The sequence below is a fragment of the Mesoplodon bidens genome (genome assembly GCF_964165515.1).
Source record: "Mesoplodon bidens genome assembly, chromosome: 3".
Taxonomy (NCBI): Eukaryota; Metazoa; Chordata; class Mammalia; order Artiodactyla; family Ziphiidae; genus Mesoplodon; species Mesoplodon bidens.
Genome location: NC_138178.1, coordinates 82,159,099 through 82,186,828, shown reverse-complemented (window position 1 = coordinate 82,186,828; position 27,730 = coordinate 82,159,099). Strand labels below are relative to the sequence as shown.

Here is a 27,730-nt window from a genome sequence, read left to right as displayed (position 1 = left end):
ATGTCTTGTGTGACTATCACAAAAGTTTAATCAAGCATCTGTGTCTGGGTTTGTTTTTTTAGTCTGACAATCTTCTTCCTGAGAAATCCACAGAATTTCATCCTTCATGATTTATACGTTTTAGAAACAAACAAATGGGAAGGCAGCTTGGAGATTAGCTATCTCAATAATCAGTTTACAGATGTGAAGGTCAGGCCCTTACAGGGTAGAGGATTTTCTCCCAAATTACACAACCAGTGAATGAGATCTTTGGGTTCCAAAGTCAGGATTCTTACCACTTCCCCTCCCTGTCTTGTCCTGAAGCTGGGTGTGCTCTAGCCTCTTGCCACTCAGAGTATGGTCTGTGGACCAGCAGCACAAGTCTTGTTAGAAATACGGACTCTCAGGCCCCAACTCAGACCTACCAAACTGGAGAATCAGAATCTGATTTTAAAAAGATACCTCCATGATTGATTTTTGTACATAGTGAAATTCGAGAAGTGCTGAAGATAGCTTTATTGAAGTAAGAAAAAAATAGAACATTTATTGGATGCTAGTGTTTTTCTCTGGGGTGGGACCAGGGTATGGGGTGTACAGATTGGTTCTTAGCAAATGTCCTGACCATTCCTCTGATTCTTATCTTCCCTTCCCCCCAATTTGTAGGCCCACATATAGGCATGCAAACACCACATGTGCACGCACTCATACATATGCATGCATGTGCTCCCTCTCTCTCACACACACACACATACATACATGCACACACACCCTCTGAGCCATTTATGATCTGGCCTCTGTCCTAACCTCCAGCCCCAATCCCTCACCAGCTGTCCCACGAGTACTGTGTTCTACTCACACTGAACTACTTACAGGTAGTTGCCCAAACACAACAGTTGTTCTTTCAGCCTCCCTGTCTTTGCACGTGCTGTCTGCTGCTGCCTGCGATACACCCCCGTCACCAAGATGGAGACCTGACTGACTTCTATGTGTCCTTCAACAACAGCTCAATGTCTTTCTCTTGGAAGCCTTCCCATGTTGCGTGAGGTGTATCCAGGCTGTGCTCCCCCTCTGTGATTTTTAAAATACCTGACATATACCTTTATTGGAACACTGTTTCTCACCAGGAGATAATCACAGATTTTGTGGTTTATCTCCTTGAATGGAAAGAACCATGCCCCACTGAGCAAGCCATCCTGGGGACGAGCCAATGAAGAAAGAATGAACTGATGCAGAGCTACAAAGTCTGACCAGTGCTTATCCATAAAGAGCAGTGAAATATAGTAGTTGAAGCAGGGACTCTGAGATCAGAAGTACTGGTCCCAAATCTTGATATTTCCATCAGTTGTTGACACTGGGGAGCTACTTTATCTCTCTGTGGATCAGTTTCCTCCTGTATAAAATAAGGATAATAAAGTGCAAGAAATAACAAAGTTTGTTTGGCACTTACTGTCCCATTATTTATTGCTGTATAACTCAGTGGCTTAAAGCAACCATAGCATCTGTTTTGCTCATGGAGCTGCAATTTGGGTGGGACTTCCCTCCTCCCTCCCTTTCCCCCCTTCTTCCTTCTTCCCTTTCAATATGTTTTTTTTTTTTTTTATTCCAAAGTTTACTGACCAAGTATCATGAGAGAAACACAAGTTTTCTGTTGGCTGAATGGGATGTTGGAAATTCTTGGCAGGGAATTGCACTAAACTGAGGCCAAAAAAAGTTGGAAGCCTAACAGACCTAACTGGGGAAAAAAGTTCCCTCTCTGCTCTGGTCTAGAAGTCTGAATTACCAAGTATAAGGAATGGTGTGAAACTCCAGTGTGAACTGGACTGGTGGTGAGCTCCCAGGGGTCTAACTGGGAGTGGGGAGGAAGGGCAGGGTATCTCAGATGTGGGGCTCTTGGCTGTGGTCACGGTGTTAGGTGGGTTGTCTAAGTCTGAGGAAGTAGAACCCAGTTCTTTCCTGGGGAAAGCCTGGGTGGACACACACAGGGTTTGGGACTTTTCCAATTGGTTGGGGCATCAGGTGCTGGTAGGAAACTAGCATGGGGACCAAATACAAAGCCAGTCTTGCAGACTAGTACTACTTGGTGAGAATAATAGGGAAGCTACAGCCTGAGGCTCACCCAAGCACCTGACCGGATTCATTCTTGCTGGAGATAGGTCATGGCAACAGAAGATGGTTTTAAGACTCCCTCATCAGTGAGTAAGGCAATCCCACTTAACACCCGATGGCTAAGAACCGGGCAAGATTAAGTCTGCTGGGAACCAGATGCTGAAAGCCCTTGGCCAGTCAGGGCTGGATCAGGCAGATAAACTCACAGTCTAGCAGCAAGACTAACCCAGACATTATTACAGTACAGCATGACCCAGGCCTGAGTTGGGTTTGCAATCTTGACTCATTTTCTCAAACACAAGTGTCAGTGACCTAATGTAGTGGGACGTTGCTCACTACATTTTCCGAGCTATGGGCTGAGAAACTGGTAAAATTGTAATGGAGAGAAACCTTGGGTCCAGGAGCACAGGTCCAGCAATTTCCCCTAGACATCCCCATGTTTGACTCTCTGCAGATCTTTGCCCAAATGTTCCGTTTCCCTGAGGGCTTCCTGAACCATCTTATTTAGAACTGTCACCTCCCGCCCTGACTCTCCTTTTCCCTGCCTCTGTGTTATTTTTCTCTATAACACTTATCAGCAACCCACTTACTGTATATTTTCCTCACTCATTTATAATCTCTTTTCCCCAACTAGAATGTAAGTGCCATGAAGGCAGGGATTTTCATGTGTTTGTACCCTGCTGTATCCCCATTAACAAAAATAGCACTTACCTAATAAGAGGTATTTAATGAATGCTTATAGACTCAGGCGTATTTCATGAAGTGACATATATGGAAAAGAAAAAGGAAATAATATATTTCATGACTTTGAGGGATGTAGAGGTGAAAAGTTACAACTCACATGAGGGAAGGGAATCCTAGTTAGTGAAAACCATTGACAGCACCAAAGTTCTTTTCATCTCATGGAATAAAAATAATAAAAGAAGGAAATCTGCCACTGGGAAGATAAAGCAGAGCATCGTTGAATTGCTCCTTTTGGGGACCTACCTTCCAGTTGATTAAGCAGCTAATGAAGCTCTTTGCTTTATGTGGGCCCTTCCCAGCACACATCTGCATAAATAAAGCATCCGCAGGTCAGGAGAAGCTTCCTTTCTGTGAAAGACAAATGATGTTCTTCGTTTGATTTACAGTCAAGGCTTAGCAAAAGAACACTTTCCTAATTCGTATTCAGTATTTCCACCACATGAAAGACATCCTCCAAACATTTTTTCTTGGCTTTAGTAAACGATGTACTAGCGCAGTCGTTGATAATTAGTAAGTACTCAACATTTAGTAGGAAAGAATTATCCATGTGCTTCTGGAGATTTGCCACCTCTATGAGGGTGCTTGCTGGCTTCATTAGAATTCCATAAATGTGTGTACAACAATGTATTTAAATGATATCATAAAGTAACTGATTCTGTTACAAGGCACATAGTAGTTACATGTGTTGAAGAAAGGTCTCTTCCACATTCCCCTAAGAAATCTGAACATTGGCTGAGGCTTGGAAAAGGTCCTTCTTGGGTGTTTAACAAAATAAGCTGTCTTGTTGGGAATTGCTGTTTTCACTCGCACCATGTTTTTCCTTCCCATTGTTCCCCATACCTGCTTGGCCACAATTTTCCCTGGAAAATTTCTCTAAACATAACCCCACAAGGACTTCTGTAGCACCAACACTTTTAAAAAAAAAACTTTAATTAATTAATTAATTAATTTATTTATTTATTTATTTATGGTTGTGTTGGGTCTTCGTTTCTGTGTGAGGACTTTCTCTAGTTGCGGTGACCAGGGGCCACTCTTCATCGCAGTGCGTGGGCCTCTCACTGTTGTGGCCTCTCTTGTTGCGGAGCACAAGCTCCAGATGTGCAGGCTCAGTAGTTGTGGCACACGGGCTTAGTTGCTCCACGGCATGTGGGATCTTCCCAGACCAGGGCTCGAACCCGTGTCCCCTGCATTGGCAGGCAGATTCTCAACCACTGTGCCACCAAGAAGCCCACCAACACTTTTTTTGCTTAAAAATAAAATGACAAAATTTCCCTCATCTGCAGATTATGCATCTGAAAAAAGATACATCAAACTCAGCTATGGTTGATCTATTTTAGTATGTATACATATATGTAAACCTGGTGAGATTATTATTTTTTTAATACCATTCCTAAGAAGTCACATTTGTCCAACATTTCTAATTGGCCACCAACATCTGTCACATTCCACCTTTTATGTCTGTGACACAGAATTTCTAGGATGCATTAAAATGGGCATCAGATTTTCTAAAATGTTGCATGGTCTCTAATCTCTTGTATTCTCTCTCCACCCTCTCCTCTCTCTTTCTTTCTCCTCCTCACAGGGGTGATAGTCTACCTAGGAATGATGGGGGGAGCCTTCATCCTGGGGGGCCTGGCTGATAAGCTGGGGAGGAAGCGAGTCCTCAGCATGTCCCTGGCCGTCAACGCCTCCTTCGCCTCCCTCTCTTCCTTCGTACAGGGATATGGAGCCTTCCTCTTCTGCAGACTCATCTCAGGCATAGGGTGCGTAATTACAGAGGTTCAAGCTGGACCCCCCCCAACCCCATCCATCCTGATACCCTGACTCTGAGTGGTACCTCCAGAAAACTTTGAACTGAGTTTTTGTTTGACTTCCAAGATACTGTGTTAAAGTTGAACCTTAGAAAGGGGTTAGATTGTAAAGTCAGTCATAAGGTCAAAATAATCCAACACTGCCTTGGCCAGTCTTTTGAATTCACTGGGTTATTTCACCACTGAGCCTAAGGGTGGGACAAGGCAATTTGGTTCCTGCTATGACCATTTTTAGTGTCTGACTTGGTTCTTACTTTCTGGCATTTTCTCTCTGCAGTATTGGGGGTGCACTGCCCATTGTTTTTGCCTATTTTTCTGAATTCTTGTCCCGGGAGAAACGAGGAGAGCATCTCAGTTGGTTAGGCATCTTCTGGATGACTGGAGGCATCTATGCGTCTGCCATGGCCTGGAGCATCATTCCACACTATGGTGAGTGCACTGGCTTAAAAGAACCCAGGGGCCCTTGTTACTATGACATCTGCATCCGAACAACATTCCCCGTCCTCAGCCTTATTCCCACACTCACTCACAGTTCCTGTGTATGACCTTGATCTTTCTAAAGAAATTCCAACACTGGAGACACATGGCTAATTTCAGTACACGTCTTTCTGGAAATAATACAGTCTACCCACCCTCACTTCCTCCCTCCTTCTCTCCTTTCCTTCCTTTTTTTTGAAAGGACTTCAACCTTCATCTCCTCCACCCCTCCTCCTCACAGCAAGTTAGGCTCAGTAACCCCATTTTATAGATGTAACAGAAGCCAAAAAGTTGGTGACTTGGCCAAATTGATGACTTGGCCTTGGCCTGACCTTGGATCATGATGCCCCCTCCCCCTCAGTGTGGTGCTCTCGTATACCTTCCATTTTAGTGCCTGCTGTCACTCTTTCAGCTGCAAACGTGGAGCAGCCCTTACAGACAAGGTCTTGGTTTCAGCGGAGACAATTTTATTATCTTGGATAATTGCAAAAACTGGATTTTCTGGGCAGAGACTTGGCAACATTAACTTTTACTATTGGATTTGATTAAGAGTAAAGTAGGGAGAAGGCAGCAGTTTTGAATTTGATTATACCTTTTGAGTATCCTGGGTAATATTATCATTACCCTTCAAAATTACGTTTGGTGAACCACTGATCATGGGTGTAGGCTTTGCCATCATCCAGAATCCTGAAGACCATAGGGAGGAACAGAAACTGCCCCTGAAACTGACCAACAATTCTCTACCCATTCCCTTCCTTGGTGTGTGTGTATTTATTGAAGTATAGTTGACTTACAATGTTGTGTTAGTTTCAGATGTACAGAAAAGAGATCCAGTTGTTCTTATTTATTTATTTATTGGAGTAAAATTGCTTTACAATGTTGTGTTAGTTTCTGCTGTACAACGAAGTGAATCACCTATATGTATACCTATATGCCCTCCCTCTTGGACCTCCCTCCCACCCTCCCTATCCCACCCATCTAGGTTGTCACAGAACACTGAGCTGAGCTCACTGTGCTATACAGCAGGTTCCCACTAGCTATCTATTTTACACATGGTAGTGTATTTATGTCAAACCTAATCTCCCAATTTGTCCCACCCTCCTCTTCCCCCTCTGTGTCCACATGTCTGTTCTCTACATCTACGTCTCAATCCCTACCCTACAAATAATTTCATCTCTAACATTTTTCTAGCTTCCACATATATGCGTTAATATATGATATTTGTTTTTCTCTTTCTGGCTTATTTCACTCTGTATGACAGACTCTAGGTCCATCCACATCTCTACAAATGGTCCAATCGCTTTCCTTTATTATGGCTGAGTAATATTTCATTGTATATATGTACCACATCTTCTTTATCCATTCATCTGTCGTTGGACATTTAGGTTGTTTCCATGTCCTGGCTATTGTAAATGGTGCTGCAATGAACATTGGGGTACATGTGTCCTTTTGAATTATGGTTTTCTCAGGGTATATGCCCAGTAGTGGGATTGCTGGGTCATATGGTAGTTCTATTTTTAGTTTTTTAAAGAACTGCCATACTGTTCTCCATAGTGGCTCTATCAACTTACATTCCTACCAACAGTGCAAGAAATACACACACCTTTTCTCCACACCCTCTCCAGCGTTTACTGTTTGTAGATTTTTTGATGATGGCCATTCTGACCAGTGTGAGGTGATATTTCATTGTAGTTTTGAATTGCATTTCTCTAATAAGTAGCGATATTGAGCATCTTTGCATGTGCCTCTTGGCCATCTGTATGTCTTCTTTGGTGAAATGTCTATTTTGGTCTTCCACCCATTTTTTAATTGGGTTGTTTGTTTCTTTGATATTGAGCTGCATGAGCTGTTTGTATATTTTGGAGATTAAACATTTGTCCATTGCTTCATTTGCAAATATTTTCTCACATTCTAGGGTTATCTTTTCCTCTTGTTTATGGTTTCCTTTGCTGTGCAAAAGCTTTTAATTTTAATTAGGTCCATTTGTTTATTTTTGTTTTTATTTTCATTACTCTAGGAGGTGGGTCAAGAAAGATCTTGCTGTGGTTTATGTCAAAGAGTGTTTTTCCTATGTTTTCCTCTAAGAGTTTTATAGTGTCTGGCCTTACATTTAGGTCTTTAATCCATTTTGAGTTTATTTTTGTGTATGGTGTTAGGGAGTGTTCTAATATCATTCTTTTACATGTAGCTGTCCAGTTTTCCCAGCACCACTTATTGAAGAGGCTGCCTTTTCTCCATTGTATGTTTTTGCCTCCTTTGTCATAGATTAGGTGACCACAGGTGAGTGGGTTTATCCCTGGGCTTTCTATCCTGTACCATTGATCTATATTTCTGTTTTTGTGCCAGTATCATACTGTCTTGATTACTGTAGCTTTGTAGTATAGTTTGAAGTTGGGGAGCCTGATTCCTCCACCTCCATTTTTCTTTCTCAGGATTGCTTTGGCTATTCGGGGTCTTTTGTGTTTCCATACAAATTGTAAAGTTTTTTGTTCTAATTCTGTGAAGGATGACACTGGTAGTTTGATAGGGATTGCACTGAATCTGCAGATTGCTTTGGGTAGTATAGTCATTTTCACAATATTGATTCTTCCAATCCACATACATGGTATATTTCTCCATTTGTTTATGTTATCTTTGATTTCTTTCATCAGTGTTTTATAGTTTTCTGAGTATAAGTCTTTTTCCTTCTTAGGTAGGTTTATTCCTAGGTATTTTATTCTTTTCGTTGCCATGGTAAATGGGATTGTTTCCTTAATTTCTCTGATTTTTCATTGTTAGTGTATAGGAATGCCAGAGATTTCTATGCATTAATTTTGTATCCTGCAACCTTACCAAATTCACTGATTAGCTCTGGTAGTTTTCTAGTAGCATCTTTAGGAATTACTGTGTATAGTATCATGTCATCTGCAAACAGTGACAGTTTTACTTATTCTTTTCCAATTTGTATTCTTTTTATTTCTTATTCTTCTCTGATTACCATGGCTAGGCCATCCAAAACTATGTTGAATAAGAGTGCTGAGAGTGGACATCCTTGTCTTGTTCCTGATCTTAGTGGAAATGCTTTCAGTTTTTCACCATTGAGAATGATGTTTGCTGTGGGTTTGTCATATATGGCCTTTTTTATGTTGAGGTAGGTTCTGTCTATGCCCATTTCCTGGAGAGTTTTTATCATAAATTGGTGTTGGATTTTGTCAAAAGCTTTTACTGCATCTATTGAGATGATCATATGGTTTTTTTTTTTTTTTTTTTTTTTTTTTTTTCTTTTTGCGGTATGCGGGCCTCTCACTGTTGTGGCCTCTCCCGTTGCGGAGCACAGGCTCCGGACGCGCAGGCCCAGAGGCCATGGCTCACGGGCCCAGCCGCTCCGCGGCATATGGGATCCTCCCAGACCGGGGCACGAACCCGTATCCCCTGCATCGGCAGGCGGACTCTCAACCACTGCGCCACCAGGGAGGCCCGATCATATGGTTTTTATTCCTTAATTTGTCAATATGGAGTATCACATTGATTGATTTGCATATATTGAAGAATCCTTGCATCCCTGGGATAAATCCCACCTGATATAGGTGTATGATCCTTTTAATGTGTTGTTGGATTCTGTTTGTTAGTATTTTGTTCAGATTTTTGCATCTATGTTCATCAGTGATATTGGTCTGAGATATTTTTGTCTGGTTTTGGTATCAGAGTGATGGTGGCTTCATAGAATGAATTAGGGAGTGTTCCTCCCTCTGCAGTTTTTTGGAAGAGTTTGAGAAGGGTAGGTGTTAGCTCTCCTCTAAATGTTTGATAGAATTCACCTGTGAAGCCATCTGGTCCTGGACTTTTGTTTGTTGGAAGATTTTAAATTACAGTTTCAATTTCATTACTTGCGATAGGTCTGTTTATATTTTCTAATTCTTCCTGGTTCAGTCTTGGGAAATTTTACCTTTCCAAGAATTTGTCCATTTCTTTGTGGTTGTCTGTTTTATTGGCATATAGTTGTTTGTAGTAGTCTCTTATAATCCTTTGTATTTCTGCGGTGTCAGTTGTGATTTCTCCTTTTTCATTTCTAATTTTATTGATTTTCACCCTCTCCCTTTTTTTCTTGTTGAGTCTGACTAAAGGTTTATCAATTTTGTTTATCTTCTCAAAGAACGAACTTTTAGTTTTATTGATCTTTGCTATTGTTTTCTTCATTTCTATTTCACTCATTTCTGCTCTGATCTTTATGATTTCTTTCCTTCTACTGACTTTGGGTTTTCTTTGTTCATCTTTCTCTTGTTGCTTTAGGTGTAAGGTTAGATTGTTTATTTGAGTTTTTCTTGTTTCTTGAGGTGAGATTTAATTGCTATAAACTTCCCTCTTAGAACCGCTTTTGCGGCATCCCATAGATTTTGGGTCGTCATGTTTTCATTGTCACTTGTTTCTGTGTATTTTAAAATTTCTTCTTTGATTTTTTCAGTGATCTCTTGGTTATTTAGTAGTGCACTGTTTAGTCTCCATGTATTTGTGTTTTTTACAGATTTTTTCCTATATTTGATTTCCAATCTCATAGCGTTGTGGTCAGAAAAGATGCTTGATATGATTTCAATTTTCTTAAATTTTCCAAGGCTTGATTTGTGACCCAAGATGTGATCTATCCTGGAACATGTTCCATGTGCACTTGAGAAGAAAGTGTATTCTGCCACTTATGGGTGGAATGTCCTATAAATATCAATTAAATCTATCCGGTCTATTGTGTCATTTAAAGCTTGTGTTTCCTTATTTATTTTCTGTTTGGATGATCTATCCATTGGTGTAAGTGGGGTGTTAAAGTCGCCTACTATTATTGTGTTACTGTCAATTTCCCCTTTTATGGTTGTTAGCATTTGCCTTATATATTGGGGTGCCCCTAAGTTGGGTGCATAAATATTTATAATTGTTATATCTTCTGGGAGTGATCCCTTGATCATTATGTAGTATCCTCCTTATCTCTTGTAGCACTCTTTATTTTAAAGTTTGTTTTATCTGATACCAGTATTGCTATTCCAGCTTTCTTTTTTTTCTTTTTTTTTTTTTTTTTTGCGGTACGTGGGCCTCTCACTGTTGTGGCCTCTCCCGTTGCGGAGCAAGGCTCCGGACGTGCAGGCTCACAGGCCCAGCTGCTCCACAGCATGTGGGATCCTCCTGGACTGGGGCATGAACCCGTGTCCCCTGCATCGGCAGGCGGACTCTCAACCACTGTGCCACCAGGGAAGCCCCAGCTTTCTTTGATTTACATTTGCATAGAATATCTTTTTCTATCCCCTCACTTTCGGCGTATGTGTCCCTAGGTCTGAAGTGGGTCTCTCGTAGACAGCATATACATGGGTCTTGTTTTTGTATCCAGTCAGCCAGCCTGTGTCTTTTGGTTGGAGCATTTAATCCACTTACATTCAAGGTTATTATCAATATGTATGTTCCTATTACCATTTTCTTAATTGTTTTGGGTTTGTTTTTGCGGGTCCTTTTCTTCTCTTGTGTTTCCCACTTAGAGAAGTTCCTTTAGCGTTTGTTGTAAAACTGGTTTGATGGTGCTGAATTCTCTTAGCTTTTGCTTGTCTGAAAAGCTTTTGATTTCTCCATCGAATCTGAATGTGATCCTTGCTGGGTAGAGTAATCTTGGCTGTAGGTTTTTCTCTTTCATCACTAGGTATATCCTCCCACTCCTTTCTGGCCTGCAGTTTCTGTTGAAAAATCAGTTGATAACCTTATGGGGATTCCTTTGTATGTTATTTTTTGCTTTTCCCTTGCTGCTTTTAATATTTTTTCTTTGAATTTAATTTTTGTTAGTTTGATTAATATGTGTCTTGGTGTGTTTCTCCTAGGATTTCTCCTGTATGGGACTCTCTGCCCTTCCTGGACTGGGTGACTATTTCCTTTCCCATGTTAGGGAAGTTTTCCACTGTAATCTCTTCAAATGTTTTCTCAGACCCTTTCTTTTTCTCTTCTTCTTCTGGGAGCCCTATAATTGAAATGTTGGTACGTTTCGTGTTGTCCCAGAGGTCTCTTAAGCTGTCTTCATTTCTTTTCATCCTTTTTTCTTTATTCTGTTTTGGGCAGTGAATTCCACCATTCTGTCTTCTAGCTCACTTATTCGTTCTTCTGCCTCAGTTATGCTGTTATTGAGTCCTTCTAGTGTATTTTTGATTTCAGTATTGTGTTGTTCATCTCTGTTTGTTTGTTCTTTAGTTCTTCTAGATCTTTGTTAAACATTTCTTGTATTTTCTCAATCTGTGCCTCCATTCTATTTCTGAGATTTTGATCATCTTTACTATCATTACTCTGAATCTTTTTGTCAGGTAGGTTTCCTATTTCTTCTTCATTTATATACTCTTGTAGGTTTTATCCTACAAGACTTGCTTCTTTATCTGTGACATATTTTTTTTTGTCGTTTAATTTTTTATTTTTTTTTTGATGGGTGGGTTTGTGTTCCTGTCTTTCTGGTTGTTTCACCTGAGGCTTCCAGCACTGGAGTTTGTAGGCTGTTGGGTAGAGCTGGGTTTTGGTACCAAGATGAGGACCTCCTGGAGACCTCACTCCAATGAATATTCTCTGGGGTCTGAGGTTCTCTGTTAGTCCAGTGGTTTAGACTCAGAGTTCCCACCACAGGAGCTCTGGCCCAACCCCCAGCTTGTGACCCAAGATCCTGCAAGCCATGCGGGGAGGCAAAATAAAAAGAAAAAAAAAAAGAAAGAAGGAAAAAGAAAAAAGAAAAAAATGAGCAGAACAATAGCAAAGAGTAAAAAATAAAATAAGATTAGAAAACTAACATATGTTAGAAAGAAAAAAATATATATAGATGAAGCAACAACTGGAAGGTAAAACAGAACCTAAGCAGTAAAAAAGAGGAGGAAAAAAAAAAAGCCAGTAAAGGCCTTGGCTGTGGGGGGTGGGGCTTAGGCAGGGGTGGGATTTAGGTGGTGGGCGTGGCCTATGCTTAGGACTGGAAAAGGCCCTGGGGGGTGGGGGTGGGGCTTAGGCTCAACCCAGCAGGAGGGGCCCAGGAGTGCCGCTGGCCTTGGAGGTCTGCGGACCAGGTCCAGGACCCCAGCAGGCTCACTGGGCCCGAGTGGGTGGGGGAAACGCTAGACTCATTCTCCCCATCCTCTGATCCTTGAGGACCCCACCCCATTGGCCTCTCTTCTTCTTCCCCCACTCCTTCCCTCCTATGCCCCTAGGACCCCCACAGCCAGAGGGGGCCTCAGAGAATGGAGGACCAGACCTGGGAGCCCAGCAGGCATCCCAGGGCTTGAGGGAAACAGCTGCCATGCCTCCCCTGATCCTCCAGTCCTGGAGGGTTCCCCCTCCGTCCGCCTCTCCTCTTTTGCACCCCCCCCACCTCCCTCCTATGCCCCTAGGACCAATGCGCCCTGGAGGGGGCCTTGGAGGGTGGAGTAGCTAGTTTGGGAGCCCTGCAGGCTTCCCTGGGCCCGACTGGGCAGGGGAAATGCTAAGCATGCTTCCCCCGATCCTCCAAGCCCTCAAGGGTCCCTCCAGGCATGGGAACCCCTACCCCCTCCCAGCCACCCCTCAGGGGCACAGGTCCTGTCTGGCCTCCACTTCTCCCTCCCCCTCACTCCCCCCACATCCTACCCAGTCACTCAGGGGTTCCTCCCATCTCCTTAGGCATTGAGGTCCCCCATCAGCGTCTGGCAGGCGCCCTAGTTGTGGGAAGATGTGAACTCTGTGTCTTCCCACACCGCCATCTCCCACTATGCAGCTCAATTCTTCTGTTCGGATTCTTTTCCCTTATAGGTTATTACAAAATATTGGGTGGCCAAAAAGTTCGTTGAGGTTTTTCCATAACATTTTACAGAAAACCCCAAATGAACTTTTTGGCCAACCCAATATTGAATATAGTTCCTGTGCTATACAGTGGGTCCTTATTGGTTATCTATTTTATATTCAGTAGTGTGTATATGTTAATCCCAAACTTCTAATTATCCCTCCCCCATCTTCCCCCTTTGGTAACCATAAGTTTTTTCTATGTCTGTGGGTTTATTTCTGTTTTGGAAGTTCATTTGTGTCATTTTTTAGATTCCACATATAAGTGATATTATATGATAATTGTCTTTGTCTGTCTTACGTCACTTAGTATGATAATCTCTGGGTCCATCCGTGTTGCTGCAAATGGCAGTATTTCATTCTTTTTAATGGCTGGGTAATATTCCATCTTATATATGTACCACATCTTCTTCATCCATTCATCTGTCCATGGACGTTTAGGTTGCTTCCATGTCTTGGCTGTTGTAAATAGGGCTGCTATGAACATAGGGGTGCATGCATCTTTTTGAATTAGAGTTTTGTCCAGATATATGCCCACAGGTGGGATTGCTGGATCATATGGCAACTCTATTTTTAGTTCTTTAAGGAACCTCCATAATGTTCTTCGTAGTGACTTCACCAATTTACATACCCACCAACAGTGTAGGAGGGTTCCTTTTTCTCCTGGTGTGCTTGTTTTAAATCTGACCCTCTCTGATGTGTGTTCTGGGCTAATGGAGGCTTCTGTATTATCTTTTTAAGAAGAAGCTTTGGTGTAGACAATCCCTATTTTATTAGTTAAGGGGATGCTGGGTGTATTACCCTGAGAACCTGATAAACCCTGAAATCTTAGTGGTTTAATACCAAAGAAGTTTTCCCCTCCTGCAAAGCCCGGCTGGTGTTTCTGATCTGCAGGCAGCTCTGCTCCATCAGTAATCCCAGGGCTCAGGTTCCCTCCAGCATGTGATCTACACTCTTCAACAGGTAACCTACATGTTGGTTCGGTGAAAGAGCACAGTTGTATGTGGGTGCTTTTGAAGGGCAGGCTAGGAATTGGATCACATCTTCTTTGCTCACATCCCATTGGTCCCAAATTTGTAATATGACCACACACTACAGCAAAGGACGCTGGGAAATGTGACCTAGCTGTGTGCCCACAAGGTAGAGGAAATGGGTTTGGGACCATCATGTTACCTTTGCCATATCCCACTGGATTTTTGTATCAGAAACAGAGAAGAAATACGAACAAGAATAATGAAATAAAGAGTTGAAGGGTTTTCCAGATAATTCTGTTACCATAGGTAATTCTACATAATTTTAGATACAAAATTGTATTACTCCTGATATCAGGCTCTGCATTCTACCCTTCCCCAAAATGCATACTTTAATTATCCAGGCTGTTGGTTATATGGGTCCAAGGAATTGCTTTTGTCCCCACAATTCTTGCTATAATATCATTTCCCCTGTTAATTGATCCGAACGTGTTAACACTAAGAAACTATTTCTACATATAAATTGAGTTAGAAAATTTTGTGTGTGGGGGAAACAAATAGACTCTGGATAAAAGCTGAGTCAAAATAGTGGTTCTGTGTAATTTGGGACAGGTCACTCTAGCTTGTCCAGCCTTGGTTCCTTTATCTATAAAATGGAGAGAAGGAAGCAAAGAGAATAGACTGTGGAGATCCGATCTGTGCCAGCCCTAACATCCAGCAGTTCTTGGGAGGCAAATAATGGTGAGAAAATTTTGGAGACGATTCTAGTATTTGGGCTGGTTTCCCTCCAAGCTGCATTAGCAATTCTAGCCCTATTTGCAGACTGCTTGTTCCACAAGGGAACTGCCCTCACAACCAGCCAATGAGCAGAGGTCCTTGGCTTCCCTCTGATTGGATCAACTTAAGTCATGTGCTCACCTCAGCCAATCACTAAACCCCAGAGGATGCCAGGTCCTGGGCATTTCATATGCTTTCTTCTCCAACCCTGGCACTGGGGATGGGGTCAGTCCCACCCAAACCACAAGTCTGCAACCCAGTGGAGAGGAAGGATGGGAAGGATGTTGTGAGGGGAGCAACCCACAATAGTCACTACAAACTGCATCATTTTTTCACTTCACTTTGAACACACAAACACACAATGTCTGGGTGTCTGGTTTCTATAAAAGCAATAAAAGAATTCAGGCTGGGGACACATTGACCAAGAAAGACTAAGTGGGATGCCCATGACAGAGGGACCACATAGCTCCTGGCTGATAGCAGGGCTTGTGGTTAAGTATCTTACTCCAACTGGATAGGATATTTTCCTATTTGTATGCCTGTAAGAAATCTATGGCTTTTACATTCCATTTAAAAATACCAGCCTCTTGGATGATTAGGCTTAATTGAAACAGGCATTAACTTGAGGGCAACCCATCCTAGAAATATGGTGGACTAGAATCACAGTGCAACAGGAGTGATTATTTATTTTAAACCTCATTTTACCGGGACCAGATGTTCTGTGCACAGTGAACAGAGACATTTGATGATATTTCCCAACAGACCTAAGACATTAATCCTCTAAAACCCCTTCCACTCAGCAGGGACAAATGCAAGGGTGATCTGGAAAGGAGACTTGATGTTTGTACGTAGCTTGTGCAAACCATTTAACTGGTTTTGCAGGAATGAAGTGATGGGAGGTCTTGGCACCAGGAATTTGGGTGACTGAGTCACTGAGAAAAAAAATTACAAACCTCAGAATGTTTTTCTGCGAACTCATGGGCATAGTCCCCCCAGAATGGATATATTATGGAAGATTAATTCACACTGTAGTCAGCAGCACCAGCTGTTTGAGAAATCCTGATGGAGAAAAGTAGGGCAAGCTAAAAGATCATTGACCAGAACAATCCCTGTCTCCAAATTAATAGTAGTCCTATATATTTGAAAGCAGTTCACTGTTTAATTTTAATTGATTTAAGGCCCCAAAGGTGTGCCTAATGAATGTGATAAGTGCAGATTACTAAAGTCACCATAAAAACCAGAAAGGCATGAGGGAATAATGGATTTTGGATAATTTGCATATATTGTCATTAAGAAAAAAAATCTCTCTGAGGCAGAATACTTTCTAAACATACCTGCTTCTGCCCTTCTTCTCTTGTTACCCACCTGAGTTTGACTGCTATGTAGTTTTGGTCAGCTTTATTTCTGATTACGCCAGAGTGGTTTTTGGACATGAGCTGAGAATGTGGAAATCTTACTATGGTTTTGCCTTCTTCTTTCTGTTGTCACTCCCAAGAGAGGAAAGACTTCTTAATTAAAATTAAAATGAACAAACAGGGACTTCCCTGGTGGAGCAGTGGTTAAGAATCCGCCTGCCAATTCAGGGGACACGGGTTCGAGATCTGGTCCAGGAAGATCCCACATGCCTCGGAACAGCTAAACCCGTGCATCACAACTACTGAGCCCACAACGCCGCAACTACTGAAGCCCATGCGCCTAGAGCCCCTTCTTCACAACAAGAGTAGCCACCACAATGAGAAGCCCGTGCACCGCAACGAAGAGCAGCCCCCGCTCGCCGCAACTAGAGAAAGCCCGTGCTCAGCAACGAAGACCCAAAGCAGCCAAAAATAAATAAATAAATAAATAAATTTTTTAAAAAAATGAACAAACTCCAGTGAGATGGAAGGAGAACAGGCCAGGCTGTGCAAAAAAGAGATTTGATTGTGATTGAGAATGTTGGATGTATTACGTGTATTATGTTCTGTGGCCATTGTGTAAAAGCAGCCACAGCCCCATGTTTTTTCACCTGGGATTCCCTCCGGCCAGTCACTCCATTGTGCAAATAGAGTAAGAAATACCTGCAGAAACAGCAGATATTGGTTAGGAGTCCCCTGCAAGTAGAACAAATTGAACCGTGATGGTAAGAGAGAATTCAAGACATAAACTGCCCACCTCTGGAGTTGGCCATATAGTATATTTTTAAGTAAATGGAATAGAGATTTTACAGCCGAATAATGTTCACCGTTTGAACTTTAGAAATCAATATAATTTATTTATAAAGTTTGGTCTTTTTAAGAACTGCTGTTGGAATTGTCTTCAGAGATCATTTTGAGTGGCATGAGAGAACCAGTCTATTTCATAATCTTGGCTTTAAAAGAAAACAATCCTTTTGCTGATATTCATCTATTTTACTCAACATCTTTGGCACTAACTGTCATGTAACTATTTCTAAACAAATCAAATCTACCCTCAAAGCAGGTGAATTATTTTTGGTTGCCGGGAGCTTTCACACACAGCAAATCTGTGGAAGTACCATTACCTGCCTTCTACAGCTGTGAAAACCCACCAACATAACAATAACGATGTGAGAAAGCCAGGATTTGAACTCTGATCTATGTGACTGCAAAAGTCCAGGCACTTTTCACTGTGTTATCGTTCCTTGAAAGAGGGAAATTTGCTACTTACGAAGATATTTGAAGGAATGTTTTGTAGATCCTGAAGGCAATTTCTGAAAATGAATTTTAGAAATGTTTTGAATAATGAAAGCTGAGTAGGAGCTATTCACCTCTCCATTTCAATGATGGTAGAATTCATTTGAATGTAGAAGCTCAGTTTCTTTAAAAAAAAATTAGTATTATCACTGACAGTGTTTTTTCAAAGTGTGGTCCTGAACCCTGTGCACTGGAATCACCTAGAGCTGGTATTGCCCTTTGACTTAGGTAAGACTAATCCCCCATCAAAACCCTGGGTCACATAAGGCCCTGCTCTGGCTTTCCTCCAGCTGTACCTCTTCCCATGAGGCAACGTGCGTCCCTAAGGCCACAACCCCACTCCATCCAGATCATTCTCTGGCTACTCAGGGCCTAGGACTCCCCACTAAACTCAAGGGATCATGACAAGGACACCCACTCTTACCACGGTGGTGTGTGTGGTGTGACCACACGTGTTGGCATGAGGCCCCTCATTCTACAGGAGAGGCTGGTCGGGGACAGAAGGGGGTCCTGTAAAGGTGGGTCTTGGGCAGGTCAGGGCTTGGCCTTCCAGCTGCTTATTTGTTGAGCAGGAGGATGGAATATCTATTATCTAACAGTTTAACTGAAATTTTAATGAATACAGAGAAATATGGGATGGTGCCTCTATTTGTACTCCTACCCAAGGCCCCGTAAGTGTCAGGCCAGGCCTGCCTATGGGGTTGAAAAGATGCAGATTCCCAGCACCTTTCAGAATCAGAGGCTTTGGGGACACAGCCAGAGAGTTTGCATGTTAACCTGCTCCCCAGGTGATGCTCTTTTGCCCCATGGTTTGAAAGCCATTTCTTGAAGGTCACTCTAAGACCGTGTGTCAGAGATCCTCTGACTGCTTCTTCACAGGCTGGGGCTTCAGCATGGGCACCAGTTACCACTTCCACAGCTGGAGAGTGTTTGTCATCGTCTGCGCTCTGCCCTGCACTGTGTCCATGGTGGCCCTGAAGTTCATGCCAGAGAGCCCGAGGTTTCTGCTAGAGGTGAGTCAGCGCCCCCAACCTTTGTGAGAGCAATGGAACAGCGACAGGAGCTAGCCCTGCTGCTCCAGCCCCTTGGTCCCATGTTGGCTGACCTGGCCCATCATTAAATCCATCATGATGGTTGCACGCCTGGGATTCAAGGACTGCCAGAGCCGGAGGGACTCAGGAGCTCACTGAGCACAGAGCAGCAGCACTGCTCCCTGAGGCTGGGTGGAGCTGGAGGGGGCTCTGCTTAGGATGCTTCTGGCACCCACTCTCCCCAGAGGTCCTGATTATGAGGCTCTTCAAAGCTGCATGCAGTTTTTTCATGTTATGGCTGTGAGCTGGGTTGTAAATCTGTCACTGCTCCCAAGCCCTTCAAGACTCTTGGCTTTGTAGGACCTCTCTCCTCCAGAAAGCTGCTCCCGGAGTCCTGTGAGGTTTCCAGCTTGGTGGTGGTGGTGGTGAGGCTCTCGTGCTTGCGGTGGTCAGACAGGCAGGGCTGGTGGAGGGGCGATAGGACTTGAAGGCTCTTACAGCCCCAATTCTCAGAGTCTACTTATAAGCCTCCTTCTAGCTTTCTGCAGACTGACCCTCCTTGTTGAATTTCTTCTTTCATCCCATTGATCAGGTTCCAGATGCAGCAAAAAGTTTTTTATCCATGCTTATCTCAAAAGTTACCCTTCATTGTGTATGAGTTTCCTAGGGCTGCTCTAACAAAGGCACACAAACCAAGGGGCTCATAGTAACAGAAATTTATTGTTTCACAGGTCTGTTGGCTAAAAGTCCCCAACCAAGGTGTTGGCAGGGCCACACTCCCTTGGAAGCCCTTAGGGCAATCTTTACTTGCCTCTTTCAACTTCTGGTGGGTTGCTTGCATTTGTTGGCATTCCTTGGCTTGCAGCTGTTTCACTCCAGTCTCTGCCTTTGTCACCACATGGTGTTCTCTCTATGTGTCTCTGGGTCTTCACATGGGCTTCTTCTTATAAGGACACCAGTCATGTTGGATTAGGGGTGCACCCTACCCCAGTATGACCTCACCTTAATTAATTACATCTGCAGCAACCCTGCTTCCAAATAAGGTCACATTCTGGGGTACTGGCAGCTAGAACTTCAACATATTTTTAGGGTTGGGGACAGAGTTCAACCCATCACATGCTGTGTCTTTGCTTTGTCCTGCCAGGGAGGAACATGGCTCCCACGCTGCAGTCTATTCAACTGTAAACTACGAGTAGTTACTCATAGCCTATAATGATAATAATACCCAGCATTTACACCTTGAAGGTACAACCTTACTATCCTTCCAAGATGGGCTGTGACAGAAACTTGTCCTAGTCTTTCACAAGCCCTAGACAATAACACATCCATGGCCAATCGCCTCAGACTTGGGTATCAGCACCTGTTGGGCTTGAAGGGTTTTCCACCCCTAATCAGCAAAAGACTGTTCATGTCTCTCTCCTTGGTTTTACCAGATGGGCAAACACGACGAAGCCTGGATGATTCTCAAGCACGTTCACGACACCAACATGAGGGCTAAGGGGACCCCAGAGAAGGTGTTTACGGTGAGTGCATGGTCACCTATGCCAACAGGAGGGGGCCTCTCCTCTTCACTGCTTTGGTTGGCTAAAAAATAATTTTATTATATAAGCACATCCCAGAAAATTTGTCAAAAGGGGAATAAAGCCCCTGACATTCCTATTACTGCATCATAATTATTCTTTGCATTTTGATGGATACCTTCTTGGTACTGCTAATTGTTCAAATATGGCAAAGGGAAAAACTAGCTGTATTCATATGGGGATAACCATATGTACATATATTTACATATATCAATGCATAAAGATTATTTAGGAGTACTTATAGGCATTCTATATGTGTCTCATAGTATTCAGAATCATCCTTTTAATGGACATTAATATTAGAGACATTAACACAGTTTTCGTAAACATGTTCCCAATGTTAGAGATTCATGTGCCCTGTTTTATTACCTTGTTCCTGCAAATATTGCTGCAATGAACCTTTTCCTGCACATAGTTCCTTTCCTTTCATGTTCTGGGTTTGTTTTCTAAGAGTAGACTCCTAGAAATAAAATGAGTGACTCAAACAGCATGAGTATTTTTATAGCTCTTGAGATGCATTGCAGATTACATTTCAGTAGGGTTGCAATGATCTGTGATACCACCAATGATAGGATACCTGTTTCTCAGCATCCTCACCAGCATTGGCTATTAGCCTGGATTTTCTTTCTCACTAGTTTAAAAAGTGAAAAACTAGCCAATGGCAGTTTCCACGGGGAGGTCCTGTTAGTTACCATGAACTGTGCTCTTCCCACCAAGCTGTGGCCAACCACGAGGAATACCCATGGCAGGGTCCTTGTGCACCTGTCTGCATGACCCCCTTTTAGACCAACTCCAAATCCATTTCTTCAAGGAAGCCTTCCTGAGTTAGCTCCCACCTACTCCAACTCACTGCTTTTGCTTCTTTGGCTTCCATAATTTGAGTCTGTGGTAAAACACTTTTTCTTGTTAACCTGTTACTTGAAACCCCTGATTCTCAAGCAGGACCCCATAGCAGCTAAGAATCTACAACCTGAAGCCAGACCAGTCTGGGTCCAAATCCTGGTTTTAACATGTTCTAGCTGTGTGGCCTTAGGCAAGGTACTGTCTGTGCCTTATTTTCTTCATTGGGAAAAGAGAGATAACAATGTCTATAAATACAGTTATGGTAAGGATTAAAATCAAGCACCTAAACTGTGCCAGGCTTAGAGTAAATACTACATAGATGTTAACTATTAACCAAATATTTTATGTCATATTTTTTAATAAATAAACTCAAATAATAGATTTTATAGAAAGTTGTCCAGTGGCATATTTCCCCAGTTCCAATGCTCCTAAAATTATCTAAAACATGGGACCAGTCCTTTTATCACAAACATTTATTAAGAAGCACCATTAACAATATTTATAGACTTTCCGGTTGGATAAACGAAATGTAATTGAAAATAGAACTTTTAGCTAGTTCAGTTTCTTAATCCTTCCTCAATTAACTTTCTTATTAAAAATTTCCCACACTTAAGAAAAAAAGGAAGAAGAAGCACAATTAGCAGAGCTACTCAAAATGAAAGATGATAAGGGAACTGATGGTTCTCCCAACCTCCCATCCCTGCCGCTCCCTGTGATGGATTTTCATGCTGCAGCTGGACTGCAGGTCTGGACCCCAGATGTTAGCAGGAGAGCCCTGTCCCCTGGGGTCTGGGTATGCTTGGTTCAGTCCTGCCTCCCACCCCCACCCATTCTATAGCCTTCCCTCCAAGCTCCTGCTTATTCCTAGGAGATGTTACTGAGTCTTTGGGTATAACCTCTGCTTTTAGTAGATTTCACCCTTTCTCAGGAAAAGGGAATTAAAAAGGTCACGGGCTCAGTATTTCCATACTGACTTGATGATCATAGTAATTTTGTAGAGGAAGATGACTGGATGGGCCGGGGAAAAAAAAAAAGAAAAGATAAACAGCCTGAAAGTGTTCCTGACCTCAGACAGCTGGGCAGTGGCTGGAGTCAGGAGTGATACTCAGCCCTGCCGAATGGGGTCATCTGCTATGATCCTGTGTGCTCCCCTCTGTAGACGGTACTCACAGTAAACATGCTCAGGGGCCTGGAGGAAGAGCTTAGGGTAGGCCAGGCTCTTAGTGTTCATGGTGAGCCCTGGATGTGGCCCTCCTCACATCCACCTTGGAGCTGATGGGGTTCAGGACATGATACCCCAAAATGTGGCACGTCGGCATATTGAATATCATAAGCTGAAGGAGTTTGAGAAAACAGCAGAAGTAGAAATGTCACTCTGACCTCCCCCTGCTCCCCCTTGTTCCCTGAAACAGGCCATAAATCTCCCACATGGAAGGTGCTCTCCCTGCACCAGAAGGAAAGAAGACATTGTTCTCAGCAGAGATGGGGAACTTAGGGCCAAGAAGGCTGTATCAACAAACCTTGTTAAACTAACCCTTATCGTCCTAATTACTTCTTCACCATTTATTCACCCTAGCCCAAATATCTTTGTCTTGTCAGTTCTTCACAAATCTACTGTTTCTACAAGGTTTAAAAACTTCCTGGGCTGGTCACTTCTTCGGGGCTTCATTCTCTTGTGAAGGCTCCCACGGACATGTAAAAATTCAGTAAAATGTGGATGCTTTACTCCTGTTAATCTCTCTTTGCCAGTTTAACTTCCAGACCCAGCCAGGGAGCCTAAGAGGGTAGAGGAATACTTTCCCCTCCCCTACAGAGCCCTGGCTTTCACCAGCCCCATTCGCTACCTCACAAGCTTCTGAACAGCCCCCTGGCAGGTGTCCACTGAAACACCTTTGGAAAGGGGGTGGGTTGAAGTATTCCCCTGAGAACCCATGCTCTGCAAGGCTGGGGTGAGCACAGACCACACAGATCGTATTCTACTTTAGACTGAAGCAAAGCCAAGTATCCTAGTTAGTTGTAAATTAGAGTAATTATGCTTGCAAGTTGTCAACACACCCACTCCCAGATCCCTAGGGAATAGGGTGTTATTTTTCCCCAGGAGCAAAGCAAAGATAAAATTTGCATTTCCTTCCCCCCTCTCCCACCCGCACCTCAGGCACTCCCTGACCAGATATTGAACCCACGCCCCCTGCGGTGCAAGCACAGAGTCTTAACCACTGGACCTCCTGGAAGTCCCATTTAGTGAGATTCTTAATGTGCTTCCTGACTTGGGGTCAACCTTCTCCTCGGCCTCTTTCGGCTGCAGCTGGGCTCTTGGTCTCCCTGGGGTACCTAATAACACAAAGACCGGTTCCAGCCAAGAGTCCCACTGGAGGGCCTGCTGCGTTCTCTCTCCTGTGTCCCTTTGTGGGCCTGGGCAGAAGAGCATTTGCAGAGGCCACACACCCAGGAATGGCAGGACCAGCCCAGGAGGCTCTGGCATGCTCATATACCTGTGATTTTTAGGAAGAGCACCTGTGTTTTTACCAGGTTCTCAAAAGGGTATCCGGCCCTCCCAAGAGAAGAACCACTGTTTTCAGGGTTTAGAAAAACAAAGCCAAGCCATCCTAGGCTCAGGGCTTGGGAATTAAAGAAGCAATTGTCCCTAATTCAGGGACTGTATTTTCCCCTGTGGATATCCAGCCTCATCTCTCTGTCTCCTCACATTCTCAGTCCCTTGGCTGAAGAAAGAGATGGAGACACTTACGACTAAAGCCTTTTCTCCCTAGAAAGAAAGGTTTGTTGGACGAGGTGATAGAAACTGGTTTTGAATTTTTTGAGTACACTCTTCTGTTTTCCTCTGGATTGGTCTGCATGCACGGACCTTGATAACTTGGCTAAGAGTTTGTGTGCTCAGGAATCTCCTTAACATGATGGTTAGTTATAGAATGCAATGGTTGTCTTAAACGTTGATTAAACTGAAAATCGCTGTCTTAATGAGTCAGGATTGCTCCCTGGGGCTACCTGCTGACATTGGACAAATTAACACTTTCCGGGGCCCTTGGGGGAGCCCTGAGATATACAGCCTTATTCCCATTCCCTATCTCTTTGAGTTCTTCCAGGAAAACCAGGGGTAGCAAGGAGGACATAATTTCTCTCTTTTTAAAAATTAAGGTATAATTGACAGATTACATTGTATTAGTCGCAGGTGCACCACATAATGATTCAGTTACTTGTATACATTGCAAAATGATCACCACGATAAGTCTCGTTACCATCTGTCACCACACATTTACAAAAATTTTTTCTTGTGATGAGGACTTTTAAGATTTACTTTCTTAGCAACTTTCAAGTAATGAATACTATATTATTAACTATAGTCACCATGCTCTACGTTACATCCCCATGACTTATTTTATAACTGAAAATTTGTACCTTTGATGCCTTTCTCCTATTTTATCCACCCTCAACCCCTCTCCCCTCTGGGAACCACCAGTCTGTTCCCTGTATCTATGAGCTTGGTTTTCTGTTTCTGTTTTGTTTTGTTTGTTTGTTTGATTCCGAATATAAGTGGGATCATAGGGTATTTGTCTTTCTCTGTCTGACTTATATCACTTACATAATGCCCTTGATGTCCATCCATGTTGTTGCAAATGGCAAGATTTTTTTTTTCAATTTTTTGTGGCTGGGTAGTATTCCATTGTGTGTGTATTTGCATGGGTGGGTGTGTATCACATCATTATCCATTCACCTGTTGATGGCCACTTAGGTTGTCTCCATATCTTCACTTTTATAAATAATACTGCAGTGAACATGGGAATGCAGATATCTTTTCGAGTTAGTGTTTTCATTTCCTTCGGATAAATACCCGGAAGTGGAATTGCTGGATCATATGGTAGTTCTATTTTTAATTTTGGGGGGAACCTCTATACTACTTCCCATAGTGGCTGCACCAATTTACATCCCCACCAACAATGCAGAAGGATTTCCTTTTCCCCACATCCTTGTCAACACTTGTTATTTCTTGTCTTTTTGATAATAACCATTCTAGCAGGTGTGAGGTGATATCTCATTGTAGTTTTGATTTGCATTTCCCTGATGATTAGTGATGTTGAGCATTTTTTTCACGTACCTGTTGGCCATCTGTACGTCTTCTTTGGAAAACTGTCTATTCAGATCCTCTGTCCATTTTTAATTGGATTTTTTTTTTTTTTTTGCTGTTGAGTTGCATGAGTTCTTTTTATATTTTGGATATTAGTCTCTTATCAGATATATGATTTGCAAGTATTTTCTCCCATTCAGTAAGTTGCCTTTTCATTTTGTTGATGATTTCCTTTGCTGTGCAGAAGGAGGACATAATGTCTTTTATTCTGCTGTGTTTTAAAAATGTCTTGTATAGCAAACCCCCTTTCCTAACACACACACACAAACACACACACACATTATTGCCTTTATGGGTTCTAGACTTCTGTGATGTTAATATCCATTAAGGATAGACTTGTCAATTTTAAGGTGGAGTCAACTCTACTATGGGCAAATCAGATATAAACACGAATTCAGTGTATTTCCCAAAGCCATAATTGAGTGAAAGAACTCTGATTCATTTTGTCTGCAGTGGGACATAGCCACTTGAGAAAGATCCCTAAGAGATGCTATGTACAATTTTGGCTAAGAATTACTGAACTATAGGGTCACTGAAAGCTCCTCTAGCCCTAAGTAAGTTAATAAAGTCAGTTACATTAAACTAAAAATTGAAAAGTCAAAGTGGGGTTAAGACTCTCTAGCCCATCTTTGCTTTACAGGTTTCCAACATTAAAACTCCCAAGCAAATGGATGAATTCATTGAGATCCAAAGTTCAACAGGGACTTGGTACCAGCGCTGGCTAGTCAGATTCAAGACCACTTTCAAGCAGGTACAGCTGGGGACCTGGGGTTGTTGAGAGGGAGGCTCTATGGAAATCTGTAACATCAGTGGATGAAGAATAGAGATCCTGAACACCCCCATCAACCCAAGACAGTGTGGTGGGCAGAAAGTTACCTTGGATAGAGACTTTCGGGTCCAAGCCCATGCTTACCTGTGAGCCCTTGAGCCACAAACTATAAACCTTCGTTTCTTTTCTTTGTTCTTCCTTTCCAAGGCAGAGATTTTGAATGTAGGTGCAAAGTCTAGTCTGAGTAAAAACCTTTCTCTCTAGCACCTTCTCATTAAATAATCCATAGGAAGAAAGGAGTGGGTTAAAGAAATGACCCCTTTGAGATTTGTTGGTGATTTCTGAGAAGGTCTTCTTGAAGGGCAAGGCTCCTGTGAAGTGAATCAACTATTGAACACTGAGGCAGTCAATGGCCAGAGTCTCCTGAGCCTGGATGACCTTCTTGGTGTAGGGTGGTTCAATGTTTGGAATATCACCCATTCCCACTGGCAGGGAGCAGAACTCACTACTCAAGGCTATTCACTGCCTTGACACCTCCACTCCGTGTGCTTTTTGTCACATGCATGGAGCATTGTTGTGTTCCCAGATGCTACAGGACTGTTAGAAGTTGAGACCAGCCAGTAAGAAGAGAAGAGGCTTTCCTTGTTATTTGAGCAGAATTGCTGCCTCTGGAAGATAATGGGTTCCTAGGCAATTTAATAGAAAATATTAAAAATGAGCTCTTCCAAGTCACAAGTTTTTGCCTTTAACAACCCATCTCTTCTGTGTGTTATAGGTCTGGGAAAATGCTCTGTACTGTGTGATGGGGCCCTACAGGATGAACACACTGATTCTGGCCGTGGTTTGGTTCACCATGGCTTTAAGGTAAGCTCTGTTTTCCTTAAGTTCATTAATTTCCTTGTGCTTCAGGTACCTCATCTATACACTGAGGGTTACAGTTGGTTCTAACTTACAGAGTCTGTGTCAGATTGGATGATTTTGGCTCTAAGTAACAGGCAACCAACGCTAGTGGCTTCTACAACTAGGAAATTTCTGATCCCTTTTTTAGAAATTTTTGTTTTATTAAAAACAATTTTTTAATTTTTTTTTTACATCTTTATTGGAGTATAATTGCTTTACATGGTGTGTTAGTTGCTGCTGTATAACAAAGTGAATCAACTATACATATATCCCCATATCTCCTCCCTCTTGCGTCTCCCTCCCAACACTCCCTATCCCACCCCTCTAGGTGGTCACAAAACACCGAGATGGTCTCCCTGTACTATGCAGCTGCTTCCCACTAGCTATTTATTTTACATTTGGTAGTGTATACATGTCAATGCTACTCTCTCACTTCATCCCAGCTTACCCTTCCCCCTCTCCATGTCCTCAAGTACATTCCCTACATCTGTGTCTTTATTCCTATCATGCCTCTAGGTTCTTCAGAACCATTTTTTTTTTTTTAGATTCCATATATATGTGTTAGCATGTGGTATTTGTTTTTCTCTTTCTGACTTTCTGTAGGACAGACTCTAGGTCCATCCACTTCACTATAAATAACTCAATTTTGTTTCTTTTTATGGTTGAGTAATATTCCATTGTATATATGTGCCACATCTTCTTTATCCATTCATCTGTCGATGGACACTTAGGTTGCTTCCATGTCCTGGCTATTGTAAATAGTGCTGCAGTAAACATTGTGGTACCTGACACTTCTTGAATTGTGGTTTTCTCTGGGTATATGCCCAGGAGTGGGATTGCTGGGTCATATGGTAATTCTATTTTTAGTTTTTTAAGGGACCTCCATACTGTTCTCCATAGTGGCTGCATCAATTTCCATTCCCACCAACAGTGCAAGAGGGTTCCCTTTTATCCACACCCTCTCCAGCATTTATTGTTTGTAAAATTTTTGATGATGGCCATTCTAACTGGTGTGAAGTGATACCTCATTGTGGTTTTGATTTGCATTTCTCTAATGATTAGTGATGTTGAGCAGCTTTTCATGTGTTTGTTGGCAATCTGTATATCTTCTTTGGAGAAATGTCTA

At 42.5% G+C, this 27,730-nt stretch overlaps 1 protein-coding gene across 3 annotated transcripts in view; it reads left to right on the top strand.

The window, feature by feature from the left end:
- Positions 1-27,730, top strand: part of SV2B (synaptic vesicle glycoprotein 2B) — a gene marked incomplete at both ends in the record, with an annotated part of 76,191 nt that overhangs the window by 24,308 nt on the left and 24,153 nt on the right. For 2 of the 3 annotated variants that reach the window (XM_081227864.1, XM_081227865.1), the window contains 6 exons: positions 4,412-4,592; positions 4,918-5,069; positions 18,220-18,353; positions 19,805-19,894; positions 25,576-25,686; positions 26,480-26,568. In XM_081227864.1, the coding sequence (XP_081083990.1) occupies positions 4,412-4,592; positions 4,918-5,069; positions 18,220-18,353; positions 19,805-19,894; positions 25,576-25,686; positions 26,480-26,568 (757 nt within the window). The remainder of the gene's footprint in view (positions 1-4,411; positions 4,593-4,917; positions 5,070-18,219; positions 18,354-19,804; positions 19,895-25,575; positions 25,687-26,479; positions 26,569-27,730) is intronic. The other variant, XM_081227866.1, reaches the window with a different exon arrangement.